The following is a 17,197-nucleotide window of genomic DNA, read 5'->3' on the forward strand; positions in this document are numbered from 1 at the left end:
AAAATTATGGAAGCAGTTTCCATTATGGAAGTAGTTCCCAATAGATGAGTTGATTAATAAAATGTGATACACACCATGGAGTTTCTTAGTCAGCTATAAATAAGATTTATTGAGAAATGTCACAATTTAAATGGACAGAAATTAAAAACATCATGCTAAGTGAAATAAATCAGAGTGATTAAGGGTCAAATGTTTTCTTTCACATGCTGCAGCTACCGCAAAACAAAGGGAAAGGAGAATTTAATATCATAAAGATATAGGGAAGATTAGTGGAGTATAAGGAGATTGGGTGGGAGTGAAAGGAAAGGAGAATATCAAATGAATTTCAAAAATCATGCATAGATAGAGATTCTCAAATTAAAAAAAAAATAGAAATCCTTGAAATGAAGGAAACAAACAAACAAATAAAAAAAAAAAAACAAATTAAAAACTCAATAGAAAGCATCTCCAACAGAATAGATCACTTGGAAAACAGAACCTGAGACAATAAAGACAAAATATATAATCTTGAAAAAACTAATATACCATGCAGACAGTTTCAGCATGTTTCCAGGGTTGAAGCCATTTCATTCTTGAAGTTTTTCCAGTTAGAGAGGTAGGATCCATAAGATCAATTTTGATTTTGAATATCCTGGATGTTGTGATGTAACTCCATAAGATCCAGGCAATTATTACTGCTATGCCAAATGGCCATTAGATGATTTAACCTTTACCCAACCCCATAGGAAAGCCTTATATTTGGCTACAGTAACAGAGACCTTCATAATCAGATGGCATTTAATCCTTTCCTTAAACTTGAGAGCAGAAAGCTCATTATCAATATTTAAGACAGAAGTTTCTAAGGCATTCAATTTAGTTTCAATATTTTCATCAATATTTATGATTATTGAGGACTTTGGAAGTATTTTGAGACAAATAATTAAGAAAATTTGCATGTTGAATATTCTGAGATCTATCCACTGAGGCTGTAACTGTAGAAGTGATGAATGAAATTATATGAAATTTTAAAAGTTATAACCAAAAGTTATGAGTCCAAGAGCTCGCTTAAGTCTGGTCAACTGAGCATGCATCTGTTGTAAAACCTGAACACCAGCATCAGCATACCATGGCTCTGAAATGTTGACTAGCAGTAACACAAAGGAAGACTGGTGAAGGATTAATGTTCCTTTCCCTCTGTTATATCTACTGATGCAATTTGGTAAATTGCAGTTTTACAGGCTACAAGATATTTATCATCCTTTCTCTTAACTCTTATATTTGCAGTAATTAAAGCATAAGGAGATTGAACCAGGCCTGCAGCCATACCAGGAACCCTCTTTACACCCCCTGCCTACAAAGTCAGGCATAGGGCTATCAGTGTAATATAGGAAATCTGAGACTGCAATTAAGCTCCAAACATCTTTTTGGATACCGCCTTCACTGAAGGTTTGGATATTACCAACAAAACCTCCTGGGATCATGGCATCCTTAAGTGATTGTCTTTTGTCAATTCTTGGAGACCAGTCTAAAATTTATGTACTATCTCTAGAACCTTTTTGTTGTACTGAAAAGACATTTGCACAGTCTATTCATTTAGGAAAGGTGCCAAATTCTATTTTTTTTTTTTTTTTGCAGAATGATTCCGACAGTAAGGTATTGGCAGACGTTCTGTGGCAATGACTGGCTTGTTATGAGAAAGTCCCATTTTAATAACTGTTTGGACATACTACTTAGAGTCCCAGGGTCCAGTATGATTGGCTCATCTAGACCCCACCCATATGCCATCTTTTCTTCAAAAGATACCCCTAGATAGCCAGCATGCTTATCATGGGACCAATATATACATAGTTGTCCACTGTAACCAGTATAACTAAATCCAGTCACAGGGTTGGTTGTAATCTGAGTATCTGTAAAACCACATATTACATGAATATCATTAGTAAATACTGGGATGGATTCTCTGGTCCACACCACAGGGTGTACCAAAGATGGGTCTGGAAAATATGTCCAGTTGGTTTCTCCCTGGACTGCATTTACTGGACAGCTCAACACACCTAACATGGCCACAAACATTGTGGCTGCAGAGTTAGATCCTCCTTGTGTCGAACTATCTGTTCAGCCTGTAGCATTAGATTCTACAGTTGCCTCCATGATGGTAGTTTCAACATTCAGCCTCTCAGGGCCTTCTTCATCCTTTTCCTCCTTTGTAGCTTTCTCTTCCTGCTGGGGGTCAGGGCTGACATCTCTGGATCAATCTTCAGTCATTTGAACTTCGGTTCTAGGTCCTCCATTTCTGATAGCACATTCAGGTACCCCAATAGAATTAGAGGCACTTTCGGGGAAAACACAAGCATGACTTCTACCCCACATTATCATTGAATCTTATCCTTTCTGGTGTTATGTTTGTAAATCCTTCCACCAAACATGGCTCAAGGGACTTGCTGCAGTGGAAGAAATGTGTTTTTCAGCTGCAGTGTGACTTTCAGAGTCACAATTAAAAAAAAAATTAAAACAAAGCATGATTAAGGTTATTTTGTGGGGCCTTATCCCCACATTTTTATAATTGTAGCTTAATAGATAAATGAGCTCATTCTACAATAGCAGGACCTTGACGCTTCTATGGAACACCTGTTTTATGATCAATACAAAATTGACGGCAAAACTGCTGAAAAGAAAAATTTGTATAAGCTGGAGTATTATCAATTTCAATCTGTAAAAGACATTCTAATGCTTCAAAAGTAGCTGGACAGTGAGAAATAACATGCTGAGTATTTTATTTTACACAGGCAGTGGCAAAAATAAATCTAGAGTAAGTATCAACAATAACATGAACTTAGCACTGATTGCCAAATTGAGGGATGTGAGTTACAACTATTTGCCATAACTGATTTGGTCATAAACCATGGGATTAACCCCAATTTGTAAAGATAAAATATGTTTAAAACATTGTGGAATTTGATGAACAATTTGACAAGTTTTTCCCCAGGAATATTAAATTTTAAATGTAAAGAAGAAGCATTCTGATGATGTAAAGAATGTGAGGCTTGTGCACAATCATATAAAGATATTTATTCACAAACAGCAAGAAGTTTATCAATCTTATCATTACCTGATGCTAAAGGACTTGGAATATTAGAATGTGCCCTTATATGGCTAATGAAACATGGATAGTGACACATTTGAATTGTCTTTTGTAAGGTCTGAAACAAATTAAATAACTCTTGCAATGCTGTGTTCCCAGTAGTTGATGTTTCAATTTTTTGTAACACGAACTGCATGTAAAATATCTGAATAAACATTGATTGATTGGCTCATTTGCAAAATAAATTAAAGCACAAATGAGAGCTTGAAGTTCTGCTCATTGTGCAGAAGTATAAGATGTCTGTATTATCTCCATATCAGCCTGGCTATAGAAACCTACTTTTCCTGAACTTGATCCATCAGAAAATATTGTTAGTGCTCCAACTGTTGGTTAAGCACATACAGTTTTGGGAAATATAAATGTAGTCACAAGAACAAACTAAATAATTTTATCATGAAAGCATTGCCTTTCCATTTGACCAGGGAAATTAGCAAAAGCTATCTGCCAATTATTAGAAGATTGCCAAAGCCAATCATGCTCTTCAGTAGAAAAAGGGACAACAATAATATTAGGCTATGACCCAACTATCTACAAAACTCATGTCATTCCTTTAATAACTGAGTAATAAAGCCATGGAAATGAGTTGATGACTTTTGAGGAGAATGAGGTAGGCAAGGCCACTCAATAATTCCCAATTATTGCCATATTGCTCCTGTAAGAGTATGAATATTGGGAAATGTTAATCAATATATAGGCTCTTGGGGATTAATTCTAGTAAGCTGTGAAGTCTCCATGGCAGATTCAACCTTTGTTATGGCAATCCTTTCTTCTGCCATAAGTTGATGAGAAAGTACAGAAGGATCTCCTTGGGCAATCTGAAACAGAGGACTCAAATCTGCACTGGCTAATTTTAAACTTGGTCACAGCCAATGGATATCACCTAGTCACATTTAGAGGTCATGTGCCTTGGGCAATCTAATGTGCTTGGGGGTTCTGCCCATAGTTCCCAAGGTAAAACCTAAATCTCCATGGCCCCATACTGAGAGAAGACCCCCAAGTAATTCACGGGTGACTCCCTGCAATTTAATTGGGCCCTAACTCAAAATAAAACATAAAAATGGCTGGGGACAAGTCTCAGTTGTAAAGTGTTCCTGAGTAAAACCACCAGTACAAGAAAAAAAACAAGCAAACAAATAAAACCAAAAAAGAAAACAGCTGGAGGGCTCTGCACATGTGAGACAAAATCAGCTGTAACAGAAATTGTTAGATAGAGGCAAGAACATTATATATACTTGTAATTACATATATTAAATTATATATTAAATATAAGCATATTTGTGATAAAATTAAGATATATAATATATATCAATAAAGTGGGCAATCTCACAAGCTAAGTTATAAATGTATACATGTCTATAAACAGTGTTCCAAAATATATGAAGTGAAAACTATCAGCATTAAAGGGAAAAAAAATTTCTACAAAAAGTGGTGGATAATTTGTGATATCCCACTTTCAAGAAAGAATGAAATGACTAGCAAAAATCCATGTAAAACAAACTCACTTGAACAACAATATAACTACACTAGGTCTACAGGACTATACAGAATATTCTGCCCCAAAGAGTAGAATACATATTTTACTCCACTGTGTAGGAAACATTGTGCAGAACTTGCCATTTTAAAGCAATAAAAATATCAATAAATTTAAAAGCACTGACATCAGGACAATTATCTTTCGTAACTATAATGGAATTAAGTTAAAAAAAAGAAAATTAAAAAATTTGCAAACATGTAGCAATTAGACAGTTTACTCTTTAGGAAGAAAAAAAATAGAAAATAGTTTAGGTGGATATAAATGAAAGCAAATATGCCTAAATTTATGAGGTGCAGCTAAAGTAGGCCTTAGGAGAAAAATCATAACCACAAAATCCTACATTATAAAATAAAAACCGCCCAAACCAAAACCTAACTTTATGCAGTAACTAGACAAAGAAAAGCAAGCTGTAATCAAATTGCACTGGGGATGAATTTTGATAAAGAATAGAGCAAGCATAAAAGAAATATAAAAAAGAAAGAATTAAGAAAACATCTTGATTGTTCAAAGGATTTACAAAATTGATTGTTCAATTAACCAAGAAAAGAGAGAGAGAGAGAGAGAGAGAGAGAGAGAACTCAAGTTAATAAATACCAAAAATAAAAGTGAGACCATCAAAACAGACTCCACAAAAAATTTAGAGAATTTTAAGGGCATATTATAAACAACGATATGTGAACAAATACCTATAAAACTTCTATCAAAACTGACTTAGACATAGAAAGTCTAAAAATACTTAATAAGAGATTGAATCAGTAAAAAAAAAAAAAAAAAACACGTTAAAACATCCATATCAGAACTGAGCATGGTTGGCGTATGCCTGTATCCCAGTGACTTGGGAGGCTGAGGCAGGAGGATCATGAGTTCAAAGCCAGCCTCAGCAAAAGCCAGGTGCTGAGCAACTCAGTGAGACCCTGTCTCTAAATAAAATACAAAATAAGGCTGGGGATGAGGCTCCGGATTCAAGGGCCCCTGAGTTGAGTTCAATCCCTGGTACCCAATAACAACAACAATCCATATTAGAAATGTGAAGTAAAACTATCAAACTATATTTAACTCTAAAAACAGATAGATAGCTTTATGTGAATTAAATCCTAAGGTCTCTATGAAAGAACTATTTAAATAAAATGTTCAGCATTTGTGCAGGATATAGCACCAATGTATCAATACAATTTTTGTAGCTTTCTTATTCAAAGAAAAATTATGTTAAAAAAGCAAAATTATTTAAAAATTCCATTTATGGTAGCATCAAACATTAAGTACACAGCAAAACATTTACAAACAAATATGTCTTGTAAGCAGAAAATATTATAGAAAATGTTTAAAAGAATAAACAGTCATTGACTATTTATTGATAAGATTAATGTTGCTGAAATGGTAAAATGCAAGTTCATTTACATACCAATGTAAACCTTACCAAAATTCCCACCTATCATTTTTTACAAAGATGTAATAGTAAGCATAAAGTGAATATGGAAATTCAGTTAACCTCAAATACCAAATGCAGATTTTTTTAAGAAAACAAAAAGAACAAAATTGGGAAGACTCACAACCCAATTTTAAAGCTCAGTATAAAGTTTCAGTACTCAAAGAAACTGAATCCCTATTCCTCACCCTGTTCAAAATCAATTCAAAAGGGGTAAAAGACCTGACTGTGAAACTACAAAATAAACAAGGGAGAGCAATTTAACACTCTGGTAAAGACAACAAATGTTTTGGACAGAATTTCAAAATTACACACACACAAAAATAAATAAATAAATAAAAAATAAAAATGGCATTAAACTAAAATTCTGATGTACAGCAAAGAAAAAAGTGAAATCCCTATAAAATGGAAGAAAATCTTTTCCCAGTATGCATTTGATACAAGCTTCATATTTAGAATATGTAAGGAACAAAAAAAAAATCATAACACCAAACAATCAAAAACTAAGTAATGCCATTCAAGTGGGCAAACAAAGTAGACAGTTTTCAAAAGAAAAAACAAAAAGTTCCAGTAAACATATAGAAAAATGTTCAATATAATTAGCCTTCAGGAAAATGCAAATCAAAAATACAATGGTGAAGACTGGAGAAATAGCTCAGTTGGTAGAGTGCTTGCCTTGCATGTGCAAGGCCCTGGGTTCAGTCCCCAGCACCACAAGAAAAAAAACACATGAGGTATCATCTCATCCCAGTCAGAATCTATAACTTAGAAAAGTGACAAACACTGATGTGGATGTGGAGAAAAATCAACACTTATGCACGGGTGTGTGCAAGTAAATTGGGTAGCTGATATGAAAAACTGTGCATATTACTCAAAAAACTAATAATAGCTGGGATCATGGCACACAACTAATCCCATATATTTAAGAAGATAAAGGAGAGGATTACAAGTTTAAGGCCAACTTGTGCAAGTTCAAGGTCAAAGAGGGCAAAACACTGTCTCCAATAAAAAAGAAATGTGCTGGAAGCCAGAAATGGTGATAAATGCCTGTAAAGTAGACAACTTGGGAGACCACAGTAGGAGGATCCTGAATTTGCTGTGAGGATAAAGAAACTTAATGTAACACTCTCCCAAAATAAATAAATTAATAATAATAATAATAATAATAATAATAAGGCACTGTGATGTAGTCTAATAGTCAAATGTTTGCCAAGCACATGAGGCTTTGGTTAAGTCTTCAGTATCTCAACTAAATAATACTAACTTAAAATTACCTTATGATTCAGGTATCCCACTTGGGAGTATGTAATGAAAACAGTAAAACACTCATCTAATAACTGGATGCCCATGTTTATTGAGGCACTTCCCAGTTGAAATGATATGGAATCACCTAGGAATTCTGGGACAGATGGATAAAGAAAATATGGCATACATGTAGGCATACATCCATAAAAATCAAATCCTGCCACCAATTGGGTGAAACTGGAGGGTAGTGTGGTAAAATGAAATAAAACCAGACATAGAAATACAAACACTGCATGTTGTGCCTCATGTGGGGGAAGCTAAACCTGAATTTAGATTGGTGATTTTTAAAGGTTAAAGAGTGGAGGTGAGAAATGAGAACAGGATTTCATCAGTGGATATGGCATATGTGTTAAAATACCATGCAGAGACAATTTATTATGTATATTTAGTACATCTTCATCAAAGCTATTTTTAAAATGTTACTGTAATCAGTACTGAGTCACACATACAAAATGATTAAATGGAATAATATTGCCAGGCGTGGTTGTGGATGCCTATAGTACCTGCAACTCAGGTGACTGAGACAGGAGAATTGACACTTTGAGGTCACCCTTGGGAACATAGCAAGATCTTGTCTCAAAACAAAACAAAACAAAACAAAAATGAACTGGGGATAAATCTCAGTGGTAGAGTGCTCCTAGATTCAAATTCATTACTGCAAAAAGATATAAGTAAATGGAATAGAATTTAGAAATAGATCCTTATATTTATGGTCGATTATTTTTCAAGGAGATAATCGACCAAGACGTTATAGGAAAAATGGTTTCAAATCATCTGGAACAACTATCCATCCATATAAAACATGGAACATGATCTCAAACACTATCTCACATTTTACACAATTGATTTTAAATGGAAGAAATGTGTAAATATGAGAATTGAAACTACAAGATTCTTAGCAGAAATCATGTAAAAATCTCATAACCCTGCATTGAACAATAGATTCTTAGAAAAGACAATTTTTCTTTGTTTCTTTTCGGTACCAGGGATTGAACCCAGGGGAGCTAACCACTGAGCAACATTCCCAGCCCTTTTAAAAATTTTACTTAGAGACCAATTGCTAAGTCTGGCTTTGAACATGTGATCCTCCTGCCTCAGCCTTCCAAACTGCTGGGATTATAGACAGGCTCCAAAAGATACTGCTTATAATGACATATATTTGGAAAGTATCCACAGGATTTTAGATATGAGGTTTATGATGTGGCATAATACATTTTGTGAAGGGTAAAGAAAAATATATTTATAATTTAGTCACTATGTTTTTTTTTTTTTTTAACTATAGACCTCATCTAGGCTTCTGTATATATTATTTGAAATTTCACTGTTCCCAATGGGGACTTCTATCTGAAGTACTCCAACCATATTTACCTTGTATAAGTCAAACCTGGACATCCATTTTCTTAATCTATAGACTTAAATAAAATTGAAATTTCTCAAGAGTAATGATTATTCCCCTGGAGCCAAATGATCCCTAGCATTGTGTGGAATCATATTAGCTGAAGGGCTGTCAAACAAATAATATTAACTAATTAACTTCTGATCCCAAACTAACATCTATATACTTGTGGCTTCTTCATGTAGTCATGAAAGTATTGTTGAGCCACAAAAAAGAGAAATATTATAATTTTGTGGGCATATTTTTTAGCAAGTAATGAATTATCATGAAAATGGTTCTCATTTTCACCAAACCCACAGAAGTATCAACAGAGTAAAGATTAAGCCTATTACATTCAGAAATGTCTTTATTCCTTTAATAATTATTTGTTGGTACAGAAAATTGAACTCAGAGGTGCTTTACCCCTGAGCTACATCTCCAGTGCCTTTGTTCATTTTTAAATTTTATTTATTTTTTTTTATTAGTGAATTTCAGTTACACGTAACATTAAGGTTTATTTTGACATGAAATCATACCACTTTTAAACAGGGATTATTCTAATTGAGTGGCATAATTAAAATAAATACAAAATATTAAATAGCCATCATCACATCCAAAGTAACCAAAATTTTCTCAACTGTTTTTATGAGTTTTATGCTTCTAGCTATTACACAAAGGCCTTTGATCCTTTTAATTTTTTTTTTTTTATTTTTGTATATGTTGTGAGATACGACATATCCAAATACTTTTTTTCTTCTTGTGGATATCTAGTCATCCCAGGGCCATTTTTGCTTTTGCTTTTACTCTTGAAAAATATAAGATATGTGTGTGTGTGTGTGTGTGTGTGTGAGAGAGAGAGAGAGAGAGAGAGAGAGAGAGAGAGAGAGAGAGAGAGAGAGAGATTCATCTGAACACCAGTTACAAATTACTGCCCATGAAGGTCAGGCAAATCGCCGCACCCAACCTGCACAGTCAGCTGAACTTAAGGTGATTTATGTGAATTTCCAGGGACACCAAATAAAACACAGACACACATTACCTTTACATAAGCTTCAGGACTGCTTCTATGCTCTTGACCTCAGGCTCCCCAAAAGGGAGGGCAAAGAAAGTAATGAGAGGCTGATGAGAAAGTGACCACATTCAGAAGAGAACTTTTATTGGAGGATTCTTGTTCTTAGAAAGTTCTATTCAAAAAAGGCCAGAGTGGGCAGTGTTACAAGGGACACATGAGGGTAAGTCAACCCTCATGGGTAATGCCTATATCTGAAGACCCGCCTCTCTATCTGAGCTGGGACAATGCCCAAGTCACCACAAATGTAGTGACTGGTCAGAGTCTCCTGCTTCAGGACTGGAACACATGGGTCACTCAGAAGGGCTTCCCACATGTCTGTCCTCTTTCTTTGAAAAAGCAGGTGATGGGTCATTATTTGAGTCCCTAAATTCTTCTTCTGGGGGCACAACCTCCTACAAATACAACACATGAGAGAATTAGTAGCAATGAGAACAATAGAAGGATATAGCATGCAGAGTGTTTAAGAATATTTCCAGGGTTAAAGCTGTTTAATTCTTTAAGTATTTGATCAGCTAAAGAAGTAGGACCTGAAAAATCAATCATAATTTTCTGTATATCTTGAATCTGATGATGCAGCTCCAAAAGATCCAAGCTGTTATCATTATTCTGCCAAATATCCAAAAAATGGTTTTGAACCTTCTCCCAATACCATTAAGAAGCATTGCATTTGGCAGCAGTAACACACACATACTTAGAGCTAGCATGACATTTAAGTCTTTTTTTGAATTTCAAAGCAGAAAGTTCATTACCTATATTCATGACAGCAGCCTCTAAGGCATTTAGCTTGGTCTCAATCCTTTCATCAACATTTATTTGATTGTGAAGAGCCTTGGAAATATTCTGAGCTAAATTATTAAGAAAGTTTGCATGTTGAATAATTGAGATATGGAAACTGAAGCCATGACCATGGGAGCAATAAAATAAACCAAGGGAAGAACTCCCACTCTTATGAGCCCAAGAGCACACTTAGATCTTGCTAGCTGGGTGTGTATTTGTAGTAAGACTTGAAAACCAGCATCAGCCTACCATGGCTCTGAAATATTTCCTGGTAATAAGACAAAAGAGGGCTGATGAAGTATCATCATTCCTTTTTCTCTATTATTTCTGGTGATACAATTAGTTAAATTACATTTACTACATGTTACAAGATATCTATCATCTTCCATTTTAACTTTTACATTTCCAGTAATTAAAGCATAAGGAGATTGAATACAGGCCTATAAGCCATAGCAAGAATCTTCCTTCTAGTACTTGCTTACATAGTCTAGTAAAGGTTTGTCAGTAAAATGTAAGAATTCTGAGGCAGCAATTAAGTGCCAAGCATCTTTCTGAATGTCACATTCGCTGAAGGTCATGATGTCAATAAGTATGGAGACTCCTTGCAAAACCAGAATGGAACCACCATTTGACCCAGCTATCCCTCTCCTCAGACTATATCCAAAGGACTTAAAAACAGCATACTACAGGGACACAGCCACATTAAGTTTTATAGCAGCACAATTCACAATAGCTAAACCATAGAACCAACATAGGTGTCCTTCAACAGATGAATGGACAAATAAAATGTGATTATATATATATATATATATATATATATATATATATATATATATATATATATATATATATATATATTCCCCCCACCAATCGGATATTACTTAGATTTAAAGATAAATGAAACTATGGCATTCAGTGGTAAATGGATGGAGTTGAAGAATATCATGTTAAATGAAATAAGCCCCCCCCAAACACACACACAAAGGCCAAATGTTCTCTCTGATATGTGTATGCTAATTCACAATGGGGACTGGGGAAGAATAGTTACTTTAGATTAAGTAGAGAGAAGTGCAGCAAGGGGAGGGTATATGGGGATAGGAAGAATAGTAGAATGAAACAGATATTATATATAATATATAATATATATGGATGCTAAACCACTCAACAGGGGAGGAGGAGAGAATAGAAATTCAGTGGATTAGACAAAGTTGGAACGAAGGGAAGAAAAGGGAAACAGGAATAAAAATGACAGTAGGATGAATCATACACAAATTTTCTGTGTTCATGTATAACTACACCACCAGTGAAGGTCCACACTATGTACACCTCAAGAATGGAATACTAACTAAAATGAATTTTATTCCATGTATAATATGTCAAAATTTGCTCTACTGTCATGTATAACTAAAAAGAGTGAGAAATTTTGAAAATGATAAGGGGAAATTTGTATACAGAGAAGATTTGTGAGTTAAAAACTCTTCAATAAATGGTAATGTCATTAAGGTTAAATAAAATTATGAAAGACTACCTAGAGCCCATACAAAATAATAAACAATGGTAAATAGAGTTGCCCAAGTCAGTCTGTGCAACAATCTATTATCACAAAATTTTTGGTTAACAACTCTTTTCTATTTGTTTTACAAAGCAGCACAAGAACAATACTTACAAGTTGAGCAAAGAGGGAATAATACATAGCAGTGTTATGAATACTATTAATAGTGCTATGTGCTCTTAAAGAAAGCATTCTCAATTTCTTCCCTCATGCAATAAAAAAATCATGTAGTTGAAAGATACGCTGGTTACTGATTAGATAACACATGCTTGTGTTTATGACATTAAGTATGTGGGCTGCTGCTCAACTTGGCATGTCAGATCCAATAGATAAGGAAGACACTCTCTTCACACAAGACAGTATTTCTTTGAATAATACTATGAAAGCAAGATTGAAAGCAAAACTAACAGACACAGGCAAAGGTATGGCCAGACTAGGAAAACCCCAACACTGAACCTATGTACTAGGGAGTCCCAAACAGCTTTTCAGGGTCCTGACTGGGAAGTCCTGGGCAGAGCATCCTCTCCACAGGTGATAGTCTGAAGTCTTATTGTAACTTGTATTTAAAGTGTGGCTGAATAAATACAAGTTAAACAAAAAAAGCTTCATTCTAACAGCTTGCATAACCTAGTGATCCCATGAAGAATACTACATCCTCCCCAAAACAAGTCAGATCCCAGAGGAGGGAGTGATAGCCTTGAGATGACTAAATAAATTGAAGTTCCAATGAGTGAGCCACGGAGCCTAATGCATTGAGAAATCAACATTCTTTAGCTGTTTCAACAAGGATATGCAGACATCATGCAGGCACATGGAAAAGGAAGATCTTTAGTATTTTTTTTTTAGATCTCTGGTACTGAATCTTCCCTCAGGACCTTATAAATAGTTAAAACTCTCATATGTAAAATGAAGCCATTTTCTGTAAAAAATAACATGGAGTGGAGATAAGCATGAAGCCTAGAGATTTACCCTTTGGAATAAAAAATAGTGTGAATAATATTCTCCTAGAATTTATCATTATATTTCACTATTTATTTTCCCAAATAAAGTTAAATGTAATATTTGTAGGTGGTGCTTTGTTGACCCAAAGGGCTCACATATGAAGAGAATATTGTGTTTTTACTTTTTGAACAGATTTGTAGATTAGAGAGTAGAGGTTTATTTTAATAAAAATTGTTTTTCTCTCTCTGTGGTGTCATGAGCCCCTGGAGCTGTTAGATCTGAAGAGGGACAGAGTTAGTTTATAGTGTCTTATAATTACTGGATTGCAGAGGGGTCTCCAAGACCATGACACATTCTATCCAGCATACAATCCAATAAGTATAACAAACATTATATTGCAAGTCATTAAGTAGAACAAAAAAGGTCAATAAAATCAAAATATACAATGAAATAAAAATGTGGGGGCATAAATGCTCCTATAGTAAGTCTTTTTCTTTTTTACAATAATCATTTTACATGTTTCTGGTTACACTTTTCTATTGGGTATGCAAGAATAAAGAGGTGGTCCTATATTGGGATGTTTTTCCTACACTTGAGGTCAGTCCAGTCTCCTCAGTGATGAATGTCATGGATTCATGAGGAACTGCATGGTTTCTTCAGTTCAAATATCAAGATGGGCCTGTGGACCACGTGGTTTCCACAGGAAACATTGAGACTATTTCCCCCTCAGCAACCCTTCTTTTTTACCTGAATATGCACATTGGCTCCTAGTCTCTGGGTCTTTCTATTCTCCCAGATTGGGAACTTGTATCACTTTCCAAAGTTGTAGATCCCTCAGGGAGTACTGCACCTCTATAAGGTGAAATGTTAAAGTCCTAATTCAAACTAGGGATATCTGGGCATTATTTTAGTATCCCTAGGTCCTTCCTATAACTGTCTTAATTTTTCATTAATTACAAATAAGAGAGTATATAGGTTACATAAATAATATTCCACAAATAAAACTTGATTAAACATATTAAATAATTAATGGAGACTTTATAGCATTATTTACCCAATAGAATATTTTACTATTGCATCGATCCATTAGCAAAGTGAATAGTGGGAGATGCGTGACCTAATAGCATCATTAAATGCATAACAAGGTTAATATTAAGAAACTCACACTTTATTTAGAAACAAATTGCATCTGTAATGAAATATAAGTAAAAATGCTCTGTAAAACGGGCATGGTGGTCCAGGCCTGTGACCATAGGGACGTGAGAAGCTTTGAAAATTAAAAGCCAGGCTCCATATATTAGTGAGGCCCTATGCAACTTAGCAAACCCTATCTCTAAAAAAATGGAAAAAAAAATCTGGGGATGTGGTTTACTAAGTGCCCCTAAGTTTAAGTACAAACATAAAAACTAAAAATTAAAAATTTCATATAAATTATAAGAGATTTCTGAAATAATCAACTCTGAGAATTGTTATTTCTCCAGTTGTGAAAAATGAGACTCTTTAGTAATTGTTGATTTATAGTAAAATTATATCCTTTAAGGGATGCACTATTTGTATTTCCTTATTTCTACAATATCAGTTAAAGATGTTAATAAAATTTTCAGCAAATGTCAAAGCAATTACCCATTTTCTACATTTAAATGATTTTTTTCCCCTCCTAGGTCCCAAATACTTAAAGGGATGGGCTCTAGATAAGAAACTTTCTACAATCTTTATATTTGTCAAGGTGTTTTTGTAAATATTTTGCTGTTATCTAAGGTACACACTTTCATCAAATGCTATTCCACACTTGCTACAGATATGAGGTCAGAAATTGAAAAAATGTCTGAAATTTGAATACAGTCTTGGACACATTCTTTGGCTTTCTATATGCTATAAATCCTCCATGTTTTAAAAATGTTTTATCAACGGCCAAAAACTTTGCAACAATTTTTCCACATGTCCTCTCACTCGTATGAATTCTGAGTTGTTGAGTAGGGTGTGAACAACTGTTGGAGACTCTGTCACCTATTTTACACATGTATAATTTCTGTGCTATCATATCTCTGGTGTTAAATAGTGTTGGACTACTGTGAAATAAGGGTTGATTCATCCTTAAAGACACTGATGCAATGTTTTCACTTGTAAAACTTCTCTGCAGTAAAAAATCTGTAATGTTTAGTAAGATGTGACCTTCAATTTGAAAAGCTTTGCCATTCTTCATATTTATAGAACTTCTCTCTAGTATGGGTTCTCTGGTGTCGAGTAAGTGATGATTGTTGACTAAAATCTCTGCCACATTCTCTACATTTGTAGGGCTTCTCTCCAGTGTGGATTCTCTGGTGCTGAGTAAGTGATGCTTTGTGATGAAAACCCTTGCCACATTCTTTACAGTTATAGGGCTTCTCTCCAGTGTGGATCCTCTGGTGCAGAGTAAGTAATATTTTTTGATTAAATGTTTTGCCACATTCTTTATATTTGTAGGGCTTCTCTCCAGTGTGGATTCGCTGGTGCTGAGTAAGTGATGATTTTTGACTGAAACTCTTGCCACACACTTTACATTTGTAGGGCTTCTCTCCAGTATGAATCCTGTTGTGGTGATTGAGCTGTGAGTTTGTATTAAAACTTTTGTCACACACTTTACATTTGTAGGGCTTCTCTCCAGTATGAATACTTTTGTGCCAATTATGCTGTGAGATGCTATTAAAAGCTTTGCCACATTCTTTACATTTGTAGGGCTTCTCTCCAGTGTGGATTCGCTGGTGCCAAGTAAGTGATGATTTTTGATTAAAACTCTTGCCACACACTTTACATTTGTAGGGCTTCTCTCCAGTATGAATCCTTTTGTGACAATTATGCTGTGAGATGCTACTAAAAGCCTTGCCACATTCTTTACATTTGTAGGGCTTCTCTCCAGTGTGGATTCGCTGGTGCTGAGTAAGTGATGATGATTGATTAAAACTCTTGTCACACACTTTACATTTGTAGGGCTTCTCTCCAATATGAACCTTTTGTGGCAATCAAGATGTGAGTTTCTATTAAAAATTTTGACACATACTTTATATTTGTAGGGCTTTTCTCCAGTATGAATCCTGTTGTGATGATCAAGATTTGAGTTTGTATTAAAACTATTGCCACACACTTTACATTTGTAGCGCTTCTCTCCTGTATGCATTCTGTTGTGGCAATCAAGCTGTGTGTTTGTATTAAAACTTTTGCCACACACTTTACATTTGTAGGGCTTCTCTCCAGTATGAATTCTCTGGTGATTTTTAAGGCTTGGTTTTTGACTAAAACCTTTGCAAAATTGTTTACATATGTGGGGCATCTCTCCAGGGTGTGGTTCACTGGTGACAAATAAGATTGGAGATTTTATTAGAAGTTTTGTCACATTCTTTGCATTTGCATTGCACATCTCCTGTATGAACACTGTGATGTTGAGTAAAGTTCTCGAGTGCATTACATTCTTCACATTGGTAGATCTTCTCTGCAAAATAATTTTTTTGGTGTTGAGTAAGAGTTGAAAATTTTTTAAGGCTTTGCCACACTTTTTACATTTACAGGTCTTTAGTTCAATATAAATCCTCTGATGCTCAAAAAGTTGTAACCTTTCACTAAAAGTTTTTTTTTGCATTATTTAAATTTATAGGGTTTATCACTGTCATAGTATCTACTGTGTTTAGAAGATGTTGAGTAAGCCAATGCTTTGATATATTCTTTAAATTTATAGGGCTCTCTTTCTCTATAAATTATCTTCTACTGAGCAAGCTCTGCACTGTGATTAAGAACCCTTTCACATAACTTACAGTTGCAAGTTTTGTCTTGACTATGAAAATTTGGATGAGTAATACTTTTTGAGCACTGAAGCAAACTTTCCCACATTTTTCATCTTGGTAAATTTGCTTTAGAAAATGTCTAGGAGTTTCTCTATATTCATAACTTTTATCACCAATGTAAATATACTGGAAATTATTCAAGGTAGAGACATGGCTAATGGTGTTATTTATAGCATTATCTATATAGTGGAAATCTGTATCAGAATTATCATTGAGCAATAGTGGGGAAGTAGAAATCTTTCTACAATTCTTAATATTGTCAATTTGGGCACAAGGAG

The 17,197-nt window shown here is 34.6% G+C and overlaps 1 protein-coding gene and 1 pseudogene across 1 annotated transcript; both read right to left on the reverse strand.

Annotated features, from left to right (window-relative positions):
* LOC139703054 (zinc finger protein 420-like) overlaps nucleotides 1–11,188 on the reverse strand; it is a 106,203-nt pseudogene extending 95,015 nt beyond the window's left edge.
* A 4,090-nt stretch (nucleotides 11,189–15,278) lies between these two features.
* On the reverse strand, nucleotides 15,279–16,498 carry LOC139703055 (zinc finger protein 678-like). Its single transcript, XM_071605975.1, is given in 2 exon segments — nucleotides 15,279–16,105; nucleotides 16,108–16,498. Coding segments are annotated over 2 exon segments (1,218 nt in total).
* Nucleotides 16,499–17,197: the final 699 nt, after the last annotated feature.

The sequence above is a fragment of the Marmota flaviventris genome, chromosome 20, assembly GCF_047511675.1.
Source record: "Marmota flaviventris isolate mMarFla1 chromosome 20, mMarFla1.hap1, whole genome shotgun sequence".
NCBI classification, from domain to species: domain Eukaryota; kingdom Metazoa; phylum Chordata; class Mammalia; order Rodentia; family Sciuridae; genus Marmota; species Marmota flaviventris.